At 31.7% G+C, this 10,637-nt stretch overlaps 1 protein-coding gene across 1 annotated transcript in view; it reads left to right on the top strand.

Moving 5' to 3' along the window:
- The first annotated feature begins 4,131 nt into the window (after window positions 1–4,131).
- Window positions 4,132–10,637, top strand: part of LOC110107649 — a 14,631-nt gene continuing 8,125 nt past the window's right edge. The window contains exons 1-2 of the mRNA XM_020837962.2: window positions 4,132–4,321; window positions 6,762–6,835. Coding sequence (XP_020693621.1) covers window positions 4,234–4,321; window positions 6,762–6,835 — 162 coding nt within the window. The 5' untranslated portion in view covers window positions 4,132–4,233. The remainder of the gene's footprint in view (window positions 4,322–6,761; window positions 6,836–10,637) is intronic.

Here is a 10,637-nt window from a genome sequence, read left to right on the forward strand (position 1 = left end):
CAAAAAAGTTATCTCAAATGAGAAAAATTATTAGATACGGGAGTGCGTACTGTCCGCACAAGCATTGGCGGGTGCTCGATATCCAACGGTACCGAGCACCCGTCAATGTTTGTGGCGGACGGTTCTTCTCGTCCTTACTACGCTCCTAATAATATCTCCTCAAATGAAGCCTAAATCTTTCTTCAAAAATCGATCCCAATCGGATCTTTCAAGCACGACTGACTACTATGATCTCTAGAGAGAATAAGATCTAAACGATGCTTTGGGTTGAAATATTTATTATTTTTGCATGTCAATAATGATTATTTCTTATAAAAGGGAAATAAAAGATATCCTTGTTCAAAATATAAGAATTAGTAGTTTCTATCAATTATTGAAATGTGTATAGATAGATATTAAAAAGGCTTTTTTAACTAATTATTGATTTTTTATTTAATTTAAACATATTAGTCATTTGATTAACTTAACATCCTTAGATAATATGTATATTTTTTTGAATTTGCATATATGTCCATAAACTATTGCATATAGATGTTGGGTTACATTAACAAAATCTAGAGGTAATTAAATATAAGAACACTCTAGTAAAACATAAATCTAGATTTTGGGTCGGGTTTCGGATCAGGTCCAATGTTGACACCCCTATATGAGGGTTTTTGGAAACCTTTCAATCGCCGCGCAACTTCCATTAAGGTTTCATTTGGGACAGTTTTCTTATTGCTTCTTAAAACAACTTTTTAGCATACAAATTTTAATTTTTATATTAAAAAACTACTTTAAAAAGTAATAACAAAGCCGTCCCAAATGAAGCTTGGGATAACTTTCGTACTGCTTCCTAAAAGAGCTTTATAGTAAAAAAAAAATTCAAAAAATTTTTGTACTAAAATTTTGTGTTAGAAAGCAACAAAAAAAGCTGTCTCAAATAAAGCCTAAATCTTTCTTTAAAAATCAATCCCAATCGGAGCTTTCAAGCACGACTGACTACTCTGATCTCTAGAGAGAATAAGATGTCTAAACGATGCTTTGGGTTGAATTATTTATTATTTTTGCATGTCAACAATGATTATTTCTTAGAAAAGGGAAAAAAAATGTCCTTGTTCAAAATATAAGAATTAGAAGTTTCTATAAATTAATGAAATGTGTATTGATAGACATTAAAAGGGTTTTTTTAACTAATTATTGATATTTTTATTTAATTTAAACATATTAGTCATTTGATTAACTTAACATCCTTAGATAATATGTATATTTTTTTGAATTTGCATATGTCCTTAAAGTATTGCATATAGATGTTGGGTTACATTAACAAAATCTAGAGGTAATTAAATATAAGAACACTCTAGTAAAACATAAATCTAGAGGCAATTAAAGCTTCATTTGTGATGATTTTTTTATTGCTTCTTAAAGCATCTTTTTAGTATAAAAATTAAATTTTTTGTAATAAAAAGTTGCTTTAAGAAGCAGTAAAAAAATCGTCCCAAACGAAACCCAAAGCTTTGTATGGGATGGTTTTCTTACTAAAAATAGTTTTCTTACTGAAAAGCTACTTTAAGAAGCAGTAAGAAAGTCGTCCAAATGAAACTTAAATTTTATAAAACATTAAATCTAGAGGTAACTACTCTCACTAGGTGCACACACTTTAAGAAAGAAAGGAAAAAAATAGTGATGGTGAAGATGTTTAGGGAGTAAAAGGAAAAAAATCATTCTTTATTATTGATAATATCAAGATTTATTCCTACATTGACTTTGAAAGATAGCCAACAAATATGTTTGAGTTCAAATCCCTCCAAAATTTTCATTTTTTTCAATATGATCCATTAGTACTAAAATAAATCCATTGCTACAAATAAATATTAAAATCAATTAACACCAATTAGTTATTTTTCTTTCTAATTGAAGGATTTATTTGGGACAACTGCAGTTTTTTTTTATAATTGACTGTGAAGTTGCTATGAAAAAAAGTAAACTAACTATTTTGATTGCAAAAAATTATTTTTCACCATAAAAAATTTTGAAAGTTGTCAGAAAACAACAAGAAAGTAGCAGTCAGATAAAAGTGTAGTTATTATCTAAAAAGCCAAGCAGCAAAAAAAGTTATCCCAAACAAAAACAACGTCATGCACTACTTGGAATGTATAATGACCACTTTTTTCCCTTTTAAAAAGGGCGAATTATTGCGTCCGGTCATCCAATCCGGTGACGCCACATCACCCAAATATACTGGGTCCCGATGCATCTTGGTGACGTGGCGACACCGGATTGATGTCCGGACGAATCCGGACATCGGACGCAATAATTGCCTTTAAAAAGAGAGTTTTTATTGATTAAATTTCCTTTGATAAAGAGTTAGTTTAATAATAACTTCCAATGAAAAAATTCCCTTTGAATTATATTACTTTTGTCCATTTTTGATGCCAAGCAGTCAACAACAAAGAGATAAATTGATTTAAGATACAATGCCTTGAAAGCTTAATATTCCAAGAGGTAAATGCTTCATTATGCTAAATTGTAGATTACAATGGCATTTAGGATAATATCTAATGTCTTTTTTATAATTTTTTATTCTTTATTTGGGAAGAAATAACATAATAATGTTAAAATTGGATATAAATTCATGCAACAATGTTGAAATTTCATGAAAAATTCTTTTTTTTTTTCACAAACTATTATTATTATTATTATTGCAAAATATATAACAAAGTTTACACCCTACTTCATCATACAATAATTTGTACAAAAATATATATTTATCATGCAATTCCAACATTGTTGTATGAATTAAAAAAAAAAAAAAAACATTGTTGTATGAATTTATACTGGTCAGCTTTAATATTATTATGTTATTTCTTTTTTTTTAATGTTATTTCTTTCTTATATAAGATAACTCATAAAATATGTTGACCTTATTTTTATATAAGGACTTGACTTAAGGTTCTATCATCTTCTCCTAGCCTTTAGGTTTTTTTTTAATGTTCTGTATAAATCACGATTTTGTCCTATTGATGTAACTTCTTTGGAGGTCACCCATCTTAGGATTTATATGGGATAAACACTCTTAATTGCGACCACCATTGCATACTATGATCCCCCTGACCAAGTTGTCCAATCACAGTACTTCGAGCTATGTCGCCTAATATGATCCTCTGACCTCCTTTTCCCTACAATCCTTCATCAACCGACTATGATCCTTTATTGCCTAGTTACCATCCTTCGTCGCCAGACTTCGATCATTCAATTATCATCACTCGACTATAATCCTCTGATTATCATCGCTCAACTACAACCCTCTGTGCAATTAGTCTTCTGAATTATCAGCTCCAGGCTACATTGATGCCCCTTGACTTTGGCACCTACCATTGCTAAGAATGTCAACGCACTTCATCATTTACATGACTAATACAAATCATCAACAACTCAACACTAACTCTGACTCCTAATATCAACACCAGGATTCCAGCTTCTATTCTCAAAGAAGTACAACCAAAGAAACAAATATATAATTTCTTAAATACAACTCTCATTCCAGCCAGATTCATTTAAATTCAATCATATAATTGACGAAAAACACTAATGAATTGGGCACTTCTATAGTTTATTGAATTTATTAAGACTTTAATTTCATATATCCTTTTTGAGTCAATCATTATATATTATAATTATTCATGTTCTAAACGAAACCTAAAATTATTCATTCTAAAAATGTTGGAAGGATCATGTTGGATAGGTTTAATTCTCATATAAAAATATATATAATAATTTATCAAAATAATAAAAAAATAATTAAATCTTGACATAAATAGTCAAAATAGTTAATTACAATTAATTAAGTTTAACAACAATTATCAAGTTTTTTTAAAATTTAATTATCGCATACATACCACTTTATTTCATGCTATTTATATTTTTAATTTCTAAAACTTTAATATTATATTTCTATCACTCATATAAAATTTTAATATCAAATATATCATTCATATATTTCATTCTTATAATTCATATTATATTATAAATTTTATTAATATAATTTTATACATTTATATTTATTTTATAAGTGATGGATATGTAATATTAAAATTTTAGATATTATAAATATATCCGCCAATTGTTAAATCCTTCCGCAACAGGCGCTAAGGCGGTAAAGCCTTTGTTCCAATATTTCTCTATTTACCCGCTAAGGCAAATTGAGGGTTTAATCGATGGGAAGGAGAGCGATTCATCTCTGATCTCATAGTCATGGCGGAAGCATCTGGCAAGAAGCGGTCGAGAGACGAGGAGGCGTCTGGCGATGGCGAGGGAGACTGCGATGGAACGCAGGGACTAGGTAAGATTTCACGCAAACGTGTATATATCCGCATGGATTCGTTATATACCATTTCCTTCTTTGTTGCATCTTTAGTTGGATCTCTTTAAAACCAACGATCTGAATGTGATTCCTTTCGATTTTGGATTTTTTTGTTACTGTATTTTCAATGTGGAACTTATATTCCTGGTGAGTAGTTTGCTTAATAGGCCAAAACATTCAGTTGAAGTATGGTTGCTGCAGGTTACTCGGTTTCCTTGCTGTACTCATACGCATGCAAGGCAACGGGCGAGTCCTTTGCTGTGGAGAAAAATATTCTATGTTTTGTCACTTTTTTTGATGTATTGTTGAAGTTGTGTTTCTTGCGATGATCCTTCAAATATGAAGTGATCAAAAGGGAGAACCCCATAATCCATATAAAGTGATAGAGCCCGAAGTGGCTAGATATTGACAAAGAAAGAATGGCTCCTTTTGGAATTTTTCTTAGCGGGTGGACATTACTTTTTGCAAGTGGCGGAGCCAGAATTTTAAAAATACTCTCAAGCTTTTTCATTTGAGCTTGAAATTGACATTATGATTTTTTTTTTTATTATAGTTGTTAATTATAAGAAGATAAATTTTATGATAATAAAAAAAAACGTATTGTCATGCTCATCTATATTAATTTCAACACAAATTTATTTAGACTATACATTATCATACTCATCTATTTCAACTACTCTTATACAATACATTTTCCACATCCCCCCCCTCCCTAAATCCGCCCATGCTTTTTGTTGTCGCTACCATATGGTTGCGATTGTTATTTGTTGGTTGGTTGTGTGGATGCCGCCTTTTTGTGGACAAGCCAAAAAAGGTGTAGTCTTCGCCTCTGTCAGTGGATTGGACTTCCGACCTTGAGTCAATGTGGTGCCCATTTAGGTATAGATGCATATCTATTATACCGCACCACTCAGTCATGGATTTTAGTGACAAGATAGGCGCATTCACATGTCACAACTACAATTTTGGATTATCCTCAACTATTTTTAGGCTATTCATAGGTAGAACTGGGGATGTAAACTCCGGTTACTAGGTTTGACCCCAACCCATTCATTTTATTATATGGGTTAAAATGCTCAAGTTGAAGCTAAATTGACCTAAACTCACTTGACTCGAATATGACACATTTTTCATATGGATCATGTAATTTTTTGGATCAATATGAGTTATTTAATTTGAATATGACCAGTTTAATTGAAACACAATCCATTTAACCCGAATTTGAATGGTAATCGGGTTAATTTTGAGTCAATTTCAAGTTTTTAGGTGAACTAGGAACAAACCCAAAATTTAGTTGGTTTAAGATTTCAACTTGAACTCAACCCGAAATATGATCAGGTAAACTCGAACTTGTATTTTTTTTTTATTCGTTATCATGTTTGGGTTATTTATTGATACTCCTAGTTCTCGGTGGACTCTATGAATAAGCAATCATGCCAAATTTTTTATGATTTAATATTCTTCTGTTTTCGTGCCTACTTGCTGCTCAATCCTTCCCCCTACAAGACTGCTAGGAAGATGACACTTCTTTGTGTAAGATTTGATTTTGAGTCCATATTCTTGTATTCGTTTTAGTGGTCTCAACCTAACCGCCGCCATCTTACGATATTGACTCGCCTTATTCCCTAATATTAAGTCATCACCTAGTGGTAAATTGTTTGGATATGAACTAATTGACAAATACCCTTAACCTGAATTGAGATGCTGGCCATTTATTATTTTCATCAGGCTAATTATCAAATGCTTATCATAAATATAAAGTGATCTCCTTTAAAATACAATTTCAAAACTTATTATTTTGTCAACAACGAGTGACCTTCCAATCCCCTCTTAACTTCTGAAAATTTCACTATTCATTTTTTCGACTATCAACATCATCTTTGACAGTACAATATCCTTGATAGTATTATCTTTGTTCTTAGGGATTATTGTTGATCATGTTTTGTTATTTTTCCCTTGTTAAGGATTACATTTGGTCTTCATTATTGTTTGGATGAGACTCAACCAAAATTTAGTAGTCCTAGTTTTAGTAGTCCTAGTCTTCATTATTCTCCAAGAAGGCCATTTCACAAATTCGTGCAACTTCTAAAGAAAGTAACCTTTATTTTTTTTATGCTTTTGTGCTCATTTCAACTAAGGGGCTATTTTGTTTTGATGTATTTCTTCAATATAACTTTATATTTTTGTAAGAGAGCCCATTGAGTCTTGGATTTATATCATAAATACTAATTATTTTGTAGTGTGTTTATGGTAGAGGATAAATTGCTATTGCATCTTCTCCCTCAACAAGTAATGCTGTTATTATTTTCAATACTGTGATGCAAGTCATAATTTTGTCTTTCTTGTAAAACGAATTCTATAATAGCATAGTTTATGTTTAGCTGATTTGGGTTTATTCCTATTGTTGATGTCAATGCAGAAAGAAGCTTAATATTTAATGACACATTAATAGCGCTGAGAATGATGCGTGCACAATTTCCAAAAATTGAAAAGGTATATTTGTTTGTTGTTCTGATAAGCTTATCAAATATATTGGTGGTACACGACATACACATATACTCATGGACATACACGAGGTTATTTATCTCTTCCTAATAGGATAGTGAAACCCTCTCAATTTTCTTAATTTGTCTACAATGTCATACAATCCTCAAACTCAAAATCTCAACATTTGTTTTGCATCATGAAAATGGATGAAGTTTTAGCAAAATCAATAGTAATATAGCCATTCTTCTCAAGCACATAAAAAAAATAAGGATTATTTGATGTTATACAAAAGGTCACTTTAAAAGTCTACTTTTGCTCATATTTTTAAAAAACAAAACCATCAAATATATTGTAAACATCATCAGCCCATATCCTCACTTCCATGACATTTGAAAGTCTCTAAACATTTAAATTCACTATTTTCTTATAGGCAATTAGACAATACCTAAAAAGACTTGGTTAGAAAATATTATAAATGGCCTTTCTTTATTAGATTTAAATGAGAATTTGACTCTTAACAGGACACAATGGAGAAAAATGGATTCATGTCGCCGACCCCACATAGTGGGATAAAGGCTTGTTGTTGTTGTTGTTGTTGTTGTTTCTTATAGACAATTAAAATCATATTGAGAAATTTTTTATGTATATGATTGATAAGCATATGATCTTAAAAATTCTTCAAATCATGATGACTTTCAAGAGAATGTTACTTTTTATTCTTATATTTGAAGGTTATTTTATTAAAATCTAAATAGGAAGATAATGACTATTCTTGTTGTTGTTGTTGTTTCTTATAGACAATTAAAATCATATTGAGAAATTTTTTATGTATATGATTGATAAGCATATGATCTTAAAAATTCTTCAAATCATGATGACTTTCAAGAGAATGTTACTTTTTATTCTTATATTTGAAGGTTATTTTATTAAAATCTAAATAGGAAGATAATGACTATTCTGTAAAACCCTTCAAAAAGCTGATTTTTTTTGTGCTGTTAGTCCCGTACGATCTGACTTTAGTACTGGACGAACTGAAGAAATTTGTGAAGAAATCTGCCATTTTCGTCTGTACGAACCTGGAGCAGTCGGGACGATCCGTCTGTACGAAATATGTCCAGAGAGCTAGTCGCCCGGGACGAATTTGGATTTCGTCTGTACGAAATTTGTCCAGATAACCCATCGTACCAGGACGAAATTTGGATCGTCCAGGACGATCAGTGTTAATAAATATCGGATTTGAGATATTTTGGATTCATTTTGGAGAGAGAGAAAAGGCAGGAGAGAGAAAGAGAAGGAAAGAGAAGAGGAAGCTTGGTTTTGGGAGGCCACGGAGCGCTTTTCGTCCGACGACGCTGTTAGAAGATTTGTTTGTCTCGCTGTAAGGACTCCGAACCCTATTTCTGTTTTCGAAGATTTTGTATTTTGATCGAGTTGTGCACTGTTTTGTGTTTTTGTAGTCGAACTTTTGACCTGATTTCGTATTGACACGACTTTCACCGCACAACTTTTAGTATGTTATAGATATGAATATTGTACACGATTTGACTATTTTCTACGATGATTTTATCGGTCGGAATTGATTCTACGCGATTTTAATTGAATAGAAAAATATCAGGACGTGATTTGATTTGGATTCTATAGAATAATAGTCTTATATTGATGTCGTGAATGTTCTATTGTAATTTGGTGAATTATGATTTTGCAGGATTTTTGTGTAAATTTGACCGACTGTCGTTACTCTGCCCGATTTTCGTACGATTTCTGATTTTCCCGAAATTGATAGATTAGATTGATATGCTATTGATTATTGATATGATTGCTATAGATTGCTTTAATATTGATTATTAAACTGATTATTGATTGATTATTGATACTGGAACACACGTATAACCTGGTTGAACATTGGTTGAAGATTGATATTGACCTGTACAGGATGGTGGGCCGACGGGCTTTCCTTTAAACCATTGATCATTGATATAACGATTGGGAGTCATAAGGAGATTATATGCCGACGGGCGGCCGACGGGCAATAGAGTGACGACTCTTTTCATAGAACCAATATATTGATATCTACAACAGCAATATGAATTCTACAACAGCAACATGACCATTGATTATACATTGTTCAGTATTATCGTATTGATTGCATGTTTAATGTATTGATTTACGGATTTTACGGATTTGATCGGGTTTACTGTATCGTACGATTTCACTGATTTCATCGATTGACTACTGAACATTGATACTACTGAGCATTGATATGGACATTGATAGATATAGATACTGTATTGATAGCATGAACATGGACATCGTACTACTGCCTACTGTTTCTGTACCGTATTAACTGTCGTATAGATTCATTGTTCCGTATTGCTTTTCTCGACTGATTTCATTGATTTGACCGTATTGATTTGATTGACGGATATTGATTGATTGAATTGAAATGATTGATTTGCCTGCCGCTGCATTGACTGGTTTTATTGACTATTGATTTTCGGATTGCATCGACTACTGATTTGATTTCCACTGCATAGACTCATTGACCATTGACTGATTCAGATTGATAGATTGACATGCATATTGATAGCATCGCCGTGCTTTGATTTCAGTTATAGGTATTAGGTGACCTGCTGGGCTTTGTAAAGCTCATTATATGTGGTTGATATTTTCAGGTCAGGGCTCGGGAGCAGGAGATAGGAATTGATCCAGATCTTCAGGTTTTTGTCTTTTGATCGATAGATGATTCTTTTGTACTCAGGACAGGATAGATTTCTCTACTTGTATTGATAGTTTAGTTCCTGAGTATTGTATATGATGTTTTGAGATATGAATCGACTTGAATATTGATGTTTAAATTTTATAGATAATTGATAGATTGCTTACTGAAGGTTTATAGATAACTCTGGTAAATTGTTGTGAAATTGATTGACATTCTTTCCAAGTTAAATCTCGGGGCATCACAGGAGTAATGAGATAAGTGGAGCTTCTTGTATTGATGGTTGAAGTAGGAACAAGTATGAGAGGTGGGATGAAATTTTGATAGGAATTGGATGATGTGTTGGAGGATGCTTGTTGGTATGGGAAGATGGATTCATTGAATATCACATGTCTAGAGATGTAGACTTGACCGACTTTTGGGTTGAGACAACGATAATACTTTTGGAAGAGGCGTAGTCAGTGAAAACACAAGGAATGTAAAGAGGTGATAGTTTGGTGGTGGAATAAGGACATAGCCAAGGATAACACAAGCAATTGACAATTTTGAGGTGATTATATGTGGTCGATTTTTTATATAGGATGTGATATGGGTTGTGTTGATGTAGAGAGCAAGTGGGCAGGCAATTTATGAGATAGACATATGTATGAAGAACTTCAATCCATAGGGATTGAGGTGGATTGACTTCAATAAGCAAGCTACGAATGTTTTATACGATGGACGATTAGTTAATCTGAGAGCTTATCGCTCGTTAATCTAATTTTAAATTTTTTATTGCGTCCTTAATCAACTAATGATATTGCTAAGGATGCTTAATAAAAATTTTGGTATTCAATAGAATTAGCTAAATAGTTTGGTTAGCTAATTCTATATTGGCTAATTCTAGAAAAAATGCCAAATAGTTTTATTTTTTTAATGGAAAATGCTAAATTGTTTAACTAGTTTACTTCTTTTTAAATTTTTATATAATCGTACTCCTTCACATAATTTAAACTTTGGTCGTGCTTTCTCTTAAAGTTTGTTCTCTTCTAATCACGCAACCAATAAATTATTTTATGAATTTTTCAAAAAAAAAAAAAAAAAAAAAAAAAC

The sequence above is a fragment of the Dendrobium catenatum genome, unplaced genomic scaffold, assembly GCF_001605985.2.
Source record: "Dendrobium catenatum unplaced genomic scaffold, ASM160598v2 fragScaff_scaffold_706, whole genome shotgun sequence".
Lineage (NCBI taxonomy): Eukaryota > Viridiplantae > Streptophyta > Magnoliopsida > Asparagales > Orchidaceae > Dendrobium > Dendrobium catenatum.